The 16,629-nt window shown below is 48.8% G+C and overlaps 1 protein-coding gene across 1 annotated transcript in view; it reads right to left on the reverse strand.

Annotated features, from left to right (window-relative positions):
• Positions 1 to 16,629, reverse strand: part of CRISPLD2 (cysteine rich secretory protein LCCL domain containing 2) — a 67,427-nt gene that overhangs the window by 25,874 nt on the left and 24,924 nt on the right. Inside the window, exons 6-11 of the mRNA XM_005892455.2 lie at positions 15,594 to 15,694; positions 10,339 to 10,479; positions 8,466 to 8,526; positions 2,706 to 2,772; positions 2,074 to 2,204; positions 878 to 921 (exon numbers count right to left, since the gene is read on the reverse strand). Coding sequence (XP_005892517.2) covers positions 878 to 921; positions 2,074 to 2,204; positions 2,706 to 2,772; positions 8,466 to 8,526; positions 10,339 to 10,479; positions 15,594 to 15,694 — 545 coding nt within the window. The remainder of the gene's footprint in view (positions 1 to 877; positions 922 to 2,073; positions 2,205 to 2,705; positions 2,773 to 8,465; positions 8,527 to 10,338; positions 10,480 to 15,593; positions 15,695 to 16,629) is intronic.

A 16,629-nucleotide genomic window follows, 5' to 3' on the forward strand; every position in this document is an offset into this window, starting at 1 on the left:
GTATCCAGGAGGAGAAGGGGACGAGAGAGCATGAAATGGCTGGATGGCATCACCAACTCAGTGGATATGAGTTTGAGTAAACTCCAGGAGACAGTGGAGGCCAAGAAGGCCTAGCGTGCTGCAGTCCATGGGGTCACAAAGAGTTGGACACGACTGAACGACTGAACAACGTGTCTGGCATCCAGGCCAAATGACAAGCATGGCTTTCCCAAAGGAAGAGAGGGTAGGCGGGCAGCTTCCCAGCAGGGAGGGGAAGGCTGGTGGTGCCCATGCACCCCTGCCTGCTTGAGCCCCTCCAGGCAAGTGCCCAGTCTGGGCAACTACAAATCCAACCCCAGTTCTGATTACAGCCTGCTCTCCCATGGTCACATGCCGCCCTGCCAAAGGAACAAGCCACAGGTCAGGTACAAAGCTGGACGAGATACAGCAGATATAGGCCACGTCCTTCCCCAGGTTTCACTCTCTCCTCTGTGGCAGACATGACTAACCTCTCCAGCTCCGTTTTCTGCTGAGCACAGAACTGGACCTCAGAATCCTTCTCAACACAATGTTCCAGGTAGCCACTACCACTCAGTAGAAATCAATACTGCCTATGAAGCCTGTTAGCTACTCTAGACCCAGGCGATAGTCTTTCTGTGATAGTCAGCTGGGAACTCGGGCCTGTGTTTCAGCCTTAGCCATCTAGGGCCAATGCCAAGTTCAGATATGTTTAGAAACTAGCTAAGGAATCCTTCTCAGGAACCTCTTCAATATTGTGGCAATGCTGAGAAAAGCAGTATCAACAGTTATGATAACCATTAAATCAGTAACTAAGGGGAACAAAATTCCAGGGTAACCTGTGGATTGTGGTCATATAAGAGAAGACTGTCCAGCTTACCTTTTACTTTTGACACCGTGAATGAGCTGGAAGCCTTGTATTTGCTGTAAAAGGAAGCATTAGGTGAATACAAAACAGAACTGCTTCTAAACATGCACCCTTGTTACTGTACTTAGTTTATTTCCACCTCAATTTCATATCTTCCTACTTGTTTCCCATCACCCTGAAAGCCCTTAGGACATTCCAGAGCAAGGTCTAGACTGAGAACATTCTAGAACAGGGCTCATTAACCTTCTTTGTGCCAAGGATCCCTCTAGAGGCCTGGTAAAGCCTTTGGATGCCCCCTCAGAACAATGCTTTTTAAATGCATATGATACATTTAAAAGATTAAAAGGAAGTCATGTATTATTAATATCATTATCAAAGTATGAAAACAAATTTGTGTTAGCCTAATGGCTAACAGACGGGGAGGAGGCAGAGCTGGGTCCGTTTGACCCCAGAGCCTGCAGTGGGTTCCACCATCTCCTGGTCACCTTATGCCTCAGGTGCCATGGACAGATGAAGACACGGCCTCCTGCTGGTCTCCATGCCCCCTCCATCCCCCAAAAGTCAGGACGGCAAGGATGGTCTGCCTTGTGACCCATCCACATACCTTATGTGAAAAGCACCTTGCAAACACAAGTAGGTATTTTTAAAAAATGAAAAGCTTCATTCTCGGGGGTAGGGGGGTATGTAGGGAATGCCAGTGAACAATTAGCCTGCAAACTCAAAGATACTATCAGTCATTACTGAGGTGTTGGAAAAGGTCTCAGTGACAAGCAAGGGAGAAAAAGCAGGATTCAGAACTCACGTCAGACTGCAAGACTATACACTTTCGAAGGTTGTGTACCGAGACTATCTCGAGCAAGTGGGAAAGAAGGGGTCAATATTTCCTTATTTGTTTTTCTATATCTTAATGGCTATATGTACATTTCATAATTAAGAGCAGTATTAACTTTCAAATATGGAATAAACTTTCCTCAAAGCTACAAAAACAAGCAAACATACAAACAAGAAGCTCAACACATTAGACACACACACAGAAACCCAGTGGAATAAAATACGCTAAACAGCTTATAGGGGTGATTTCTGAGTTATAGCATTGTCATCTGTATTATTTCCCACTTCTTTATATGGTCCAGAACTTCCCAAGGTTTCAACAATACTCTCACAATCAGAAAAGAAGTTTTCAGGAGCCCTGATCACAGAATATTTACCTCAGAGATTGCACGCCGTTTCTCTCTGACTTGACAAAAAAGGGAACCTTCCCATTCCTAGTGACGTCCACCAAGCCTCCCCTGTCGTCCAGGATCCCATAGTGAATGGCGGCCCGGCAGATGCTGGACGCCTGCAGGGCGGGGCCGGAATGTAAGTACATCTGAATTCACCTTTGTCAGCAATCATTTCCAGGAACACACAAGATGTTTGTCCTCAACCCACAAAAAGCCAAAAAGCCGGGCCAAGGCTCACCCCACTGCTGACTCCGACCTCGCTCTATAACACGTCTTTGTTTCTGGGGTTGCTTATCTTTAAAAACTCATCTGTGTTGCTTTACAAACTAAGAACAGTGACAAACAGCCCTTTCTCCCCCTCCAGTGGAGCATATTAACGCTGGGGCTAACATAGAGACTGATCGGCTCAGGGGTCAGCCCCCATTTCCGAAAGTGGCTTCACAAATCTGTGACCCCAGAAATAGGCATGGATCAGCTATGCCTATTAGCCTCAGCTAAGAGGGGGGTTTGACTACTGAGCAAAAAGAAAATCTGTTCACCTGAAAACCAGCCACCTGCTTTTAACACAGAGACAGGAGTCCACGCCAGCCATTTAAAGAAGCTCTGGCCATACTTACACTTTCATAAAAGAGAGTCCCAAAGATCTTTGCTCCACTGTGCAGGCAGCCTGCGGGGCACTGGTACCTGATGGGAAAGAAAGAAGATGATTTTCATAAGTTGAATAAAATACGTTGATAAAACCTCGCCATGAATTTATTGTTTTTATTCCCCTTCAAAAGCTATTATTACATATAGAAAAGTGTCAGTGATCTAGCATACACTGTTTGGGAGCAAGTCACAATTTACCCAGGCTGAAGTGTATAGACACATGGACACAATTACAGATTCAACTTGGCCTCTTTAAAGACCATTTTCATGTGCTTCAGATTCAAGTCAAATAGATGGACATTTCCATGAACAGATGGACAAATGGCTTGTCCAGAAGAAAGACAAGTGGCTTCAAAGGCACCAAAAAAGTCCTCAGATATCAATCATCAAAGATGTGCAGACTAAAAGTTCCAGGTGTCAAACTACAAGGGTGTTGTAATAGAATAAAATTCATTGATGGTGACCATGCTCACAAACACATATCAATTAATCTTTCCAGAAAGCCTTAACAATTCATGTCCCTTAAACCATAAACCCTGCAAACTGGGAGGAAACATTTGCAAATGAAGTGACCCACGAGCGATTAATTCCAAAATATATAAATTCATACAGCTTAATATAAAAAAAAGAACAAATAATCCCATCAGAAAGCCCCCTAAATGAGCAGAAGATCTAAATAGACATTTCTCCAAAGAAGACAGCCAGATGGCCAACAGGGACATGAAAAGATCCTCAATGTTGCTAATAGAAAAAATGTACATTAAAACCACAGTGAAGTACCACCCATCACTAAAAAGTTTACAAATAACAAATGCTGTAGAGGTGTGGAGAAAAGGGAAGCCTCCTACACTCTTGGTGGGAATGCAAGTTGGTGCAGCCACTATGGAGAATAGGATGACGGTTCCCTAAAAAACTAAAAACAGAACCAGCGAGTGATCCAGCAATCCCATTCCTGGGCATATATCCTGAAAAGACGAAAAATTCTAATTCGAAAAGATACAGGTACCCCAATGGTCATGCCAGCAATAGTCACAATATCCGCATGGAAGTAAACTAAGGGTCCATCAACAGATAGATGGATAAAAAAGATGGTACGTATATACCATGGAATATTACTCAGCCATAAAACTAAAATAATTCCATTTGCAGCAACATGGGTGGATCTAGAGATTACCATTCTAAGTGAAGTCAGAGAAAGACAAATATACGCTATCATTTATGTGTGGAATCTAAAAAAAGATACAAATGAACTTATTTATAAAACAGAAACAGACTCACAGACGTAGAAAATTTAGGAATACAAAAGGGGAAATTGGGGAAGGGATAAATTATGACTTTGGGATTAATATATACACACTACTGTATATAAAATAGATAACCAACAAAGACCTACTGTATATTGTATATAGGAACTATATGCAGTATCTTATAATAACCTATAATGGAAAAGAATCTGAAAAGAATATATATATATGTATAACTGAATCACTTTGCTACATACCTGAAACTAACACAACACTGTAAATTAACTATGCTTCAATTTTAAAAAATTTAAAAATTTATATCTCTTGATTCTTGACTCTCCCAAGAAAAAAGTCAGAAAGTCAGACCTCCATGTTATTCCAACCGTTTATAACTGGGGAAAACTGGAAGTAAGTCAGCAGGTGTCAAAGGAATAGCCAAATGTATTTCTGTGTGGCCAAATGTCAGCGTATTATACAGCCACTAGAAATGAAGTTTTTGAGGAATAGTTATTGACTTTGGAAATCTTAAGTGAAACCAGTAACATACAAAATTGTACAATAGGAAAGGCCTAATCAGAGCACAGAACAAAGGTTGGAAGAAATGACATCAAATTATTACTGATACTAATGAGATTCTAGGACACTTATTTTATTTATACTTGTTTTGGTGGTTGTTTTTCTGAATTACAATGAACAAGGATATCCCTTAAAGTAAAAAAAAAAAATCCCAGTAAATATTATTCTTGCAAAAGTGCCATGTACAGACAACTGACGTGCCAGGTGGTGGGACGACATCCAGGAAGGGCACCGTGAGAGTTCAGGGGGTTACACATGGGCTGAGCTCTATTTCTTGACAGGAGGCGTCTAAGAGGTTTCATGTACACAGACCCCTGCCTTCTTCATGCTTGGGGAGGGCTCCGTCTACCTCCAATCCTGAAACTCTTTTGATGCCGTCTGACAATGAATGTTTTCCAAACCTTGTCATCTTCCCCACTGACTATTCAGGCATGATGCTCTTATTATGAATCAGCGGTTCGAAAGACACGGCACCGCCACGGGGCAGCTCGGGAGCCTCCGGGCATCCCAGACCTGGGAGTCTGTGGGTGGAGACCCTCTGGGACGACGTTCAGGGTGGGGGCAGATGGTTACTCCACCTCCCCCGCTGCCACCTCTTGCTCGTCTCACCACCAAACTGCCTGGTTCTACTTTCGTGGTATTTGCTGGCCCATCACCAAGGCTGGTGGGACAACGCATGAGCCCCTTGAACGTCTGATCCCAGCTGCTCTCTGTCCCAGGACTTTCCTGCCAAAGGCGAGTGGAGCGTTCTCCTGACAAACCTGACTCCACGTCCCCATGGTGTAAAACAGGACCCTCTCTTTCAGGTGACACAATACACCTTCTCTTTTGAGCATGTTTTTTTTTTTTTAATATAAATTTATTTAATTGGAGGCTAATTACTTTACAATATTGTATTGGTTTTGCCATACATCAACCTAGATAGCATACTGAAAAGCAGAGACATTACTTTGCCAACAAAGGTTTGTCTAGTCAAGGCTATGGTTTTTCCTGTGGTCATGTATGGATGTGAGAGTTGGACCATGAAGAAGGCTGAGCGCTGAAGAATTGATGCTTTTGAACTGTGGTGTTGGAGAAGACTCTTGAGAGTCCCTTGGACTGCAAGGAGATCCAACCAGTCCATTCTGAAGGAGATCAGCCCTGGGATTTCTTTGGAAGGAATGATGCTAAAGCTGAAACTCCAGTACTTTGGCCACCTCATGTGAAGAATTGACTCACTGGAAAAGTCTCTGATGCTTGGAAGGATTGGGGGCAGGAGGAGAAGGGGACGACAGAGGATGAGATGGCTGGATGGCATCACTGACTCGATGGACGTGAGTCTGAGTGAACTCCAGGAGTTGGTGATGGACAGGGAGGCCTGGTGTGCTGCGATTCATGGGGTTGCAAAGAGTCGGACACGACTGAGCGACTGAACTGAACTGAACATGAATCTGCCACGGGTGTACACATGTTCCCCATCCTGAACCCCCCTCCTACCTCCCTCCCCGTACCATCCCTCTGGGTCATCCCAGTGCACCAGTCCCAAGCATCCTGTATCCTGCATCGAACCTGGACTGGCAATTCGTTTCATATATGATATTATACCTGTCTCAATGCCATTCTCCCAAATCATCCCACCCTCTCCCTCTCCCACAGAGTCCAAAAGAGTGTTCTATACATCTGTGTCTCTTTGGCTATCTCGCATACAGGGTTATCGTTACCATCTTTCTAAATTCCGTATACATGCGTTAGTATACTGTATTGGTGTTTTTCTTTCTGGCTTACTTCACTCTGTATAATAGGCTCCAGTTTCAACCACCTCATTAGAACTAATTCAAATGTATTCTTTTTACTGGCTGAGTAATACTCCACTGTGTATATGTACCACAGCTTTCTTATCCATTCATCTGCTGATGGACATCTAGGTTGCTTCCATGTCCTGGCTATTATAAACAGTGCTGCGATGAACATTGGGGTACATGTGTCTCTTTCAATTCTGCATTCCTATACACTAATAATGAGAAAATAGAGAAATTAAGGAAACAATTCCATTCACCATTGCAACGAAAAGAATTAAATACTTAGGAATATATCTACCTAAAGAAACTAAAGACCTATATATTGAAAACTATAAAACGCTGGTGAAAGAAATCAAAGAGGACACTAATAGATGGAGAAATATACTATGTTCATGGATCGGAAGAATCAACATAGTGAAAATGAGTATACTACCCAAAGCAATCTATAAATTCAATGCAACCCCTATCAAGCTACCAGCGGTATTTTTCACAGAGCTAGAACAAATAATTTCACAATTTGTACAGAAATACAAAAAACCTCAAATAGCCAAAGCAATCTTGAGAAAGAAGAATGGAACTGGAGGAATCAACCTGCCTGATTTCAGGCTCTACTACAAAGCCACAGTCATCAAGACAGTATGGTACTGGTACAAAGACAGAAATATAGACCAATAGAACAAAATAGAAAGCCCAGAGATAAATCCACGCACCTATGGACACCTTATCTTTGACAAAGGAGGCAAGAATATACAATGGAGAAAAGACAATGTATTAAACAAGTGGTGTTGGGAAAACTGGTCAACCACTTGTAAAAGAATGAAACTAGAACACTTTCTAACACCAAACACAAAAATAAACTCAAAATGGATTAAAGATCTAAACGTAAGACCAGAAACTATAAAACTCCTAGAGGAGAATATAGGCAAAACACTATCTGACATAAATCACAGCAGGATCCTCTATGACCCACCTCCCAGAATATTGGAAATAAAAGCAAAAATAAACAAATGGGACCTAATTAAGCTTAAAAGCTTCTGCACAATGAAGGAAACTATAAGCAAGGTGAAAAGACAGCCTTCAGAATGGGAGAAAATAATAGCAAATGAAGCAACTGACAAACAACTAATCTCAAAAATATACAAGCAACTCCTGCAGCTCAATTCCAGAAAAATAAACAACCCAGTCAAAAAATGGGCCAAAGAACTAAACAGACATTTCTCCAAAGAAGACATACAGATGGCTAACAAACACATGAAAAGATGCTCAACATCACTCATTATCAGAGAAATGCAAATAAAAACCACAATGAGGTACCATTTCACACCAGTCAGAATGGCTGCGATCCAAAAGTCTACAAGCAATAAATGCTGGAGAGGGTGTAGAGAAAACGGAACCCTCTTACACTGTTGGTGGGAATGCAAACTAGTACAGCCACTATGCAGAACAGTGTGGAGATTCCTTAAAAAACTGGAAATAGAACTGTGTTATGACCCAGCAATCCCACTACTGGGCATACACAATGAGCATGTGCTTTAAATAATACGATTCAGCTTTAGATGAACAGACGCCAGGACCTATAGGAAGAAGAGCAAGGGCCCCTCCACCAATGACACGGTTTTCCTGCCGTGAACCTGAGGGTCTGCACGTGGCCACTGCACCTGTTGGCCATTCGCTGCCAGAAGGAGCAGCTCAGTGGCTATGTTGCCAAAACCAAGCTTCTTCTTCTTGGCAGATGTTTTTCAACATCCGAAATGGATGATACTAAGTGACTCCATTGGCTAGATTAATTCGTTCCACTCTGGGGGAGATGCTGGCTGCTCCTCGTCTGGTGGGGCCCTGGGGAAGCAGGCTGACTGGGACTCTGCAGCAGCTGTGCCGGACCCGGCCATGGCCACGCCTGCCCTGACGCTGCCGCGGCCCAGAGCTCCAGGTCACTCTGGGACCCCTTCATGCAGAAGGTGGAAAGGAGCACCCACCTGCACCAAAACATTGTTCAGGATCTCCCTGTCTACAGCACACCTGGCATTTCCACAGCAGATCAGCTGACAGGTCACGAAGGGACCCCTGACCCAGAGCAGGTGTATCTAAGGGCTGCAGGTGGTAGGAGAGGGAGGGGCCAGCCCTTACTTACCTGTTGCACGTGGACCCTTTACACTTGTCCTTCATCTTGGTGTCACACTTGACGACTTGGGCTAGGAGAGAAATGCAGAAACACTTGTCACGGCAAGAAACGGGAAGATGAGTCTGAGTTAGCAGATCCCATCCCCACCCTGAGGAACTTTCTGGAATATCCTGGAAGCCTCATCATAATGAGAGCAGCAGCGTCACCCACTGGCTGCAGGCGCAGGGTGGAGGTTTGCATCCCGGCTCCTTTTTCTAGTAGCACTATCACCTCGGACACTTACTTCCCCTCTCTGAGGTTCAAATCCCACTTATTACTGGGGATGGGTACAGTATCCACCTCCAGGGGTTTCTCTGAGCCTTGAAGAGAAAGTGAACCAACCCTGGAAGGCAGCCTGGTACACTGAGCTCCCCTCAGCCTCACAGGGCCCTGGAGGGCGAGCCTTGTGCAGCCCAGGAAGCGGGGACCCAGCCATTGTCCCCAGTGTCATCTCCCCTACAGCCAAGAGGACTTTGCCAAGTTTTCATTTTGGTTTATAGGGACATATCAGAATCTTGGAGTAGTATTATAGTTTGACAGAAAGACACGTATTACTTTGTAATTTTACATTATGGAAAAATAAAATAATAATGAAAGAGTTTGGAACCTCTGGACAGACAAGGACATCAGGGTATTTCCTGGTCACAGAGAGCTATGGGCTGACTAAACAGGCGGGAAGCCCAGGGGAGAGATAACTGAAGGCCCACGAGAACACCGGCTGGGTGCGGGTGGCGGGAGGGCAACTGACAAAATAGCCAAGGCTTTCTGAGAAACATGGGCGTGAGCCGGCCCCCTGCTCAGAGCCGAGTCCAGTTGTGTGCTGTGTGATGGTGTGGAGGGAAAACAGAGACACTGGCGGGCAGAGGAGCCATACCTAGTGCCGTGTCTGTAAGAAAATGCTCTCTAGAGCCCCCAAACTTCAGTAAACGTGCCGCACACACACGTGACCCGGGCCGGGGAGGGAGGAATCAGAGCCGAGCAAGGAAAGGCAGAGAGAAGCGAGCCCCAGGAGGGGAAGGGTCTTGGGAGACCAGAGGTGAGCGTGAGAACAGGGCATCTGGGGACCTCCGAAAGTCTCTGGGGAAACAGCCAACTTCCCACCTTAACGGAGCTGTTGGAGGCAACGCTGAGGACCTCACAGTACAGCTGACACGGGGGGACCCATGTGACTGTAAAGAGTCCTCACAGCAACCTGACTGAGTTGCAGCCACTCCGGCAAGGAGATGGGTGAGGAGGGACAGATGAGAACATGCAGCCCAGGTCTAGAATTCATAGCCTAGCTCCTTAGTGACTGCTTCTGTTCTTCTCTGTCAAGAACACAATGCCTCTCCTAAAATACGGACACGGGAAATGCACACACCCGTGTCTCTAAACTAAAACAGTGCTAACAAGAGGCATCAGGGCTCCTACTTTACAGATGAGCACGTGGAGTGTCAAAGAGGCAGGTCCGAGTCACAGGACCCGTGTGCGTGGCGGCCCCGGGAGCTGGGCCCCACGCTGCCTGTTCACTCATCCTTCGGGAGGTGGGCACCCCAACTGGAACCCGACCTCAGCCCCGGTCCTCTCTGAAAGGACAAGAGAAGGTCTAACTTTAAAATAATTGCATGGGGCGGGGAGGGGGGAAGGCTACCCAAGCACAGCTCCTGTAATGCTTCTTTTGAAATGACTTTAAAATATCACTTTTTAGAAACATGTTTGGGTGGTGCTTTTGCAAGCTACACCCCACCCTGGTCCCCGCTGTTTGTCGACTTGAAGACCTCTCAACCCACTGGCTCCCCTACTCCATCCATCCCAGAGAAAACGGCCCCTCCAGAGGCGGCCGGCAGGGCAGAGCCCCACTCACTCATGTAGGTCACAGGAGAGTCTTTCTTGGGCTTCTTGGGTTTGATCACCCTCGGGGTGACCCAGACGTGCTTCTCATCCGGAATAGGGGCCGCTTCCACCTCGTTCATGTCGTCCGTTTCAGTTTCCTGGCCATAAGTCTCTTAATGGTGAAGGGGGGAGAGAAAAGCAACATGCTGGGATCCAAATGAAATGCACTTGGGAAGAAGTAAAAAAGCCATCTGGAGATGAAACTAGTTTGAGGTTTGCTTTCACAAAGGGTCATTTCAGCAGCAAAGAGAAAGTCCCACCTCAGGGCCGACTGGCCAGGTGGGATTCTCTCCCCCAAAGGCGACGGATGGCTCTCTGCTCGCTGTGCTTGATTTGGAACCCAAGAGCAGCTGGGCTGACCGGAGGCTAGAAGGCCCTGGCACCCACCCCTGGATGGTCAGAATGACTTCTTGTCACATCTCTGCCTACTCACCACTGCCTACCCAAGGAAGCAGCTTCAGGAAGCTACCTCATCTTCTGACCCCAAACCGCAGCTGTCTCCCCAAGGTCCCTCTGCCCTGGGTTCTCACTGAGGGAGGGGTCCTCCTAGATACATGCCATCGGGGTGCAAGAATACCCGTGTCCATGGTCTTAGACACATTGCCCTTTACCGCCCTCACGTTCTGCTCCCTTCCCCACCCCCGAAGGTCAAGATCACTTAACCTTTCTCTGCACTGAAGTTCTGAAACCCAGTAACATTGGAACCATCACCTACAAAGAGCCAAAGACCCAACTCTTGGTTAAAAAAACTTAGTTCACTGGCTCCCAATCTTTTCCCCACCCAAATATGGTTATTTCTCCAAACATGATTGCAACCTTCATGTTTCAAAACATTCTAATTCACCAAACAAATTGCATTTATTAAGCATCAGTTCTCATCATGAAAGTCACTGTGATCTGTAATAGGCCACTTGGATACCAAGCCCTACACTCCAGCCAAAGCAAAGCAAAGTATTGCTTGCGTGCCCTTATCAAACATGAGCTGGTGCACATCTGCTGGGGGACTCGCCAAGGATGCCGTGGACCAGAGTTGGAAACCCTTGCCTTCTAAGCTTCTCCAGTGAGAAAAGACAACAGATGTGCTTTGATAAGAAGTTCAAGGAGCAGGTATGGGGCCCTCGCAGGCTTCTTTGTGTCAATGGATTAAGACTCAAGTCCCATCAAATGTCCACCAATTCTGAGCCTTATCTCCATTTCTCCTTAAGGGTGACAACATTTCTTCTCTGAAGGGCAGACCAACTGTTTTGTGTTGACACAAGCCATTCAATTGAAGGGCGACTTCAAGATTTCTTCAAGAGATCTTCTCTGGATGCCTTTTGATAGGATACTCTGCAGGCATTTCACTGGCTGACTCATCACCGTACAACCACCGCCCCAGGGGAACCCTGGGGATAGGACGGGAGGAGGAGGATGGACGGGATTGAAGCCAGAGGAGAACATCAATCCTGAGTCCCAAGTTCATTACCAGAGCTCGTGGGCCTTCATGTCCGGCTCCTGGACAACAGGCTCACCACCACCTGCCTCCCCCACCAGCTGAAAACTCCCTGAGGCAGCAGCCAGCCTGCTTCACACCCACTCTACAACGAGCTCCAGCACACAGCAGTTGCTCAACAAAACTGGCTGCATGAAGGACCGTCAACCCCCTCCAACCCCTGCAATGAATTCTGTCTTTGAACCCTTTGGAGAGGAAAAAAATAGTCCCAGCAAAGTTTAAAGATATTCAGGAAGGGTAATGTAGGAAACATTATCTGTAGCTAAACTCTATAGGCAAAATCTTTATGAAGATGCTGGGTTTGCAAACAGCACTTGGAACCCAGCAGCGGTCTCTGGTCTGTCTTCCCGTCAATGTGGCTATTCAGGCTTGCCCTTCACTGAAAGCCAGAGCTGTCTCTGGAATAAGCTGGGTTTTCTTCCACTGGCCTTTAGGATTTTTATACCTCATAATCGCAGCTTTATTTAGCCGAATATAGTTGGGTAGAGCAGCCTAAAGCATTTGAGGGCTCACTATTTAAGAAAATGGGCAGACAGTCCTCACCCTCGGACACACACATGAAAAGTGGAATGCTTACCCAGAGGATGGGCTGTATTTGAGCACATCCTAATTAAGATCCCCTGAGTGGACCAGCACAGGCCTGGGGAAATTCCGTGCCCAAGTTCACACCAAGGTTACCCTGTGCACCGTCCAGCTCCGGACCAGGGGTCCCAGGGCACCGAGCATTTCTACATCATTCTGCAGACTCCATCTGGTTCTGTAAGTGTGGACAAAGCTCATAGCTAATGTCAAGTTCTCGTGTCATCCTCTCATTGCCCTGGGAGGTGTGAACAGCCCCATTTCACAGATGGGAAAACTGAGGCTTGGAGAGGCTATGTGACCTGCCCAAGCTCACACAGCTGAGAGTCAAACTCCTTTCCCTGAACCCCACACCCTTCATCGCCACACAGGGACAGGCTAGAGGGGTGGGAACGCCTCTTACGGTCTATCCTTATCCCTGCTCCATCTCCATTGAGAGGTCAAGGCTTTGCCAGGCACCTCAATAAACGCTTATTAAGTAGCTTATGCAGATAAGCTGCTTTAGAGGAGACTTTCTGCATGGTTAGCTAAGGAAATCAGGATGCCCTCCAAGTGAAGTTGGGTATTTTCCACTAAAAATAAAGAAGCAAGTCCAGGAGGTTTCGTTGGGTGGGTTAACCTGTATCTAGGCTGTCTTTGTGTACATTTGTTCTCTGACAAGGCCCCTCTGTGGACTTTGGGGGTGTATTTATTCAGACAACATGCAGAACACACCTGCCAGGTGCCCCTGGAGGCCCTGGCATGAACCAGCGGTTGTAACTACAGGTGATTCAAGTTCATGGAGAGTCTGGGTGCAGTAAGGGCGTGGAGGCAAGTGAGCAGCCTGGCTGTGAAATCAGGGAAGTCTTCCTAGAGGAGGTGTGACACCACAATTGTGTTTTCCAAGAAAAGAAGGCATGTGCCAGGATCCTGAGATGGATGGGGGCCCCAGTAACCCCTAAGGTGAAGAACTCCAGGCCAAGTGACAAGTGAGGTCATACCTCCTCACCTGCTTCTCCAAGAAAGTAACAGGCTGGGTCCATAAAGTGGTGACTATGTGCAGGCTGCTGTCCTAGTAACTTGTACCTTCCTTACCACATCCTCCCAGCAAACCATCTGCAGGAGATGATGGCATTACTCTTACAGATGGGGAAACTGAGGCTCAGAGAAGGCAAGCAGTTTGCCTGGCACACCCGGCCCCTCTGCCCGCCCTGCATCGCAACAGCCTGCCTCGTGCACACATGGAGTCCCCCAACAGGAGACCTGAGGGGGCGCCCTCAGGAGTCTGCCCTCCCTCACAGTCCCCTAACCAGCCCTCAGGATCTGAGAGGGGACTTGTCCCTCTGGGCGACCAGATAGCAGCCACAGGACCCGCCTGAATGGGAACTTGGAGCCTGACATGGCTCGAGTGTCGGCCTGCCTTCTCAGCCCTCCTGTTACCCCCAGGGGCTGACACGTCACCCCATGCTCACACAGGAAGACTGAGGCTCAGACTGATGAGGTGACCTGCCGGGGTCCCCCTGCTGGAACGTGCAGGGTTGATAGCCCCCAAGCAGGTGTACTAGACTCTAAAACCCACGCTTGTCCCAGGAATCCAGGTATCGGAGTGGGACTGCGTGGAAATATTTCACTAAGGATGGGCGTGGGGACCCTGTCTCGAAGACGGTGGAGAGGGGGAGCAGGAGGAACTCCACCTAACAAACGCCTGTAGCACCCTACTGCACGGCGGGCACTGCCAGGACCTGTGCGCCGTGCCATGGCACAGCAGCTTCCTGCCAGGCGCGCCCTTCCCTTCCTTCATCACCAGGCTCAGTCTTCCTCGACAGCTGCCTGCGCAGGAAGCCCTCCCTGACCCGGCCCACGCGGGGGCTTGTGCTACAGCCCCGAGGCACCTGTATCATGCCCTGAAAGGGGCAACGGCCCCGCTGGATGTCAGGTTCCCCGGGGCAGGGCCGGGACTGGTCCCCATAGTTACTCCACCCCATCACCTACCAACATCCTGGCACACAGCAGGCACTCAGGATGGTCACACCAAATGCACTGACTCTCTCATCTGAGTCTGAGATGCGTCACGGACAGATGCGTCACCAGGCCCATTCTGCCGCCGGGCAGAGAGACCGAGGGGTTTGAGCAAAGAGCCTCAAATCACTAAGATCCAGAGCCGGAAGTCTCATGTCTGGACTCTGCGTTGAGCCCCTGCTTCCCCCGGAGACTCAGCTCCCCGCACGTAAGTCATAACCCAGGGGACCACATGGACTGGGCCACACTGCCGCACCATCAGACCCTTGCTTCTCCCCTCAGAGGACTTCCCCCAGCCACCGCCCCGCTGCAGTGGGCAGAATCAGCAGGGAATAACTGGCCCAAGAGGGCTGGAATCCACTCTTCACCCTGGAGCCCACTGGGCTGACCCCACGAACCCCCAGCAGGGAAGGGCCGCTGCCTCCTGCCCGTGCCAACCCTCCTGAAAGGCCCCTCTCAACCGTCACAGGACCTGTTGATGCAGCCACGTGAAAAAAACACACCTTAACCGCAGACACATGGTCAGCGCCTCAGCCGGGATGGAGTTGGAGGAAATAGTCCGAAATATGAGGAGCACTTCAGGCATGAAAAATGTGCATTATTTACAGGAGTGGGGTAAATGGAAACGCCCTGTTGCTGGAAAATACATGGCCTGAAAGCTCTAGCTGGGCCTGAGCTGAGGCGGGGGGAACGTAGATGTTTATGATGAGTAAGGGCCGGGTGAGCCACACACGTGGGTTGGTGGGGGTCTGGTGGGGACAAGAACAAGCAGGAGGGGCTCCGATAGCCCACCCGGCCCACAGCTGGCCTGGACCATCCATCACACGGCTGCTTTAAATTCCTCGTTTGTTGTCTGTTTTATACCAAAGTCTGAGCACCAAGAGGGCAGGATGCCTCTGGTCAGTGCCGCCCGTGGGAGACGCCCACTGGGGGATGTCCCAAGGGGAGCTGGGGCTCAACCCTGAGTCTGGAGATGGGGAGGGGAGGAGGGGAGTGTGGGCTGGAGTCTGGAGATGGAGGAGGGGAGCAGAGGCCAAGGGTGGAAGGGATCAATTTCTCCCCCTAGCTGTCCAACATCCCCATTTCACATTGGCAGCTCTACGACTCAGGGGTGGGAGCAGAAGCCCGCTCCCAAGGGCTCTGAAGTGGATTCCTACCTTGGTAACAGAGGTTGTTCTTGCAGCCACCGCGGTACTTGCCCGGGCACTCGGAGCAAGGCTGGCCGGTTTTGTAGGGGGCTTCTCCGATCCAGTTGCCCCTGAGGACAGACCAGAAACACCATCACAGGGCTGCCATGCCAGAGCCCGGGGACCCCTCTTTCTGTTCTAGACCCTCTTGGGGCCCTGACACGGTCAGGGAAGAAGGAAGGTATGAGGGGGACAGGCACTTGCCCTGAGCCCCTCTGTGCACAGCATCTAGAGAATTACAGAATAATCTAGCCAGGAGCCATGAAGCGTCCTTCCCCTTCTCATCCTTTGTCCTGTGGCCCCCACCTATGCACGCTGCTCCCTCGCACAACTCTGAATGCCGGTGGCACTGCCCCCTCCCCCAGCCCCAACACCAACGCCGGGGAAGCTGCTGGGACCCTCCCTTTTAAGCCATTTCTCAAATGAGTGATGGGCAGCCTGTTCCAGGGAGGGCCTCGAGGTTACTGGCTTCTCACTGCATACCACCTGCTCACTCCATCCTTCCAGCACCCTAGGAAGGACATGCTAGAGTTCAGTCCTTTATCAGGAGAGGAAACGGGCTCAGAGATGTTAAGTGACTTGCCCAAAGTCACACAGCAAGTGAGTGTGAGGGCTGGGATTTGACCTCAGCCTGTGCGGTTCAGAGCTTTGACCATACTCTGCTCGTGGGGCTGGGACCAAGGTCCCTCTGGGCATCACAGGCACTGATCTGCCTCCCTCTAAGCTTCCAGGGCAGGAAAACCAGAGGCCGCTCGATGGGATTTCTCCAGAGCCTGGGTAGTGGGTGGTGAGCAGGATTCCAAGGCCCTTCTAGTGGTGCCTTTGGCAGCACAGGCTGGAGCAGTGAGTGACTGGGGGCCAGTCTCTGCGATCTGTTCTAGTAACCTCCTTCAGGGTTGCCCCAGTCAACTAGCTATCCTCTCAGGAAATAGATGCAGGGCCCCACTCTTGGGCCAAGGGTAGCCGAGCCATGAGGAGCAGGCTCCGGGGCTAGACCTGGCCCTGC

This window comes from Bos mutus, chromosome 18, assembly GCF_027580195.1.
Source record: "Bos mutus isolate GX-2022 chromosome 18, NWIPB_WYAK_1.1, whole genome shotgun sequence".
Classification (NCBI taxonomy): Eukaryota; Metazoa; Chordata; class Mammalia; order Artiodactyla; family Bovidae; genus Bos; species Bos mutus.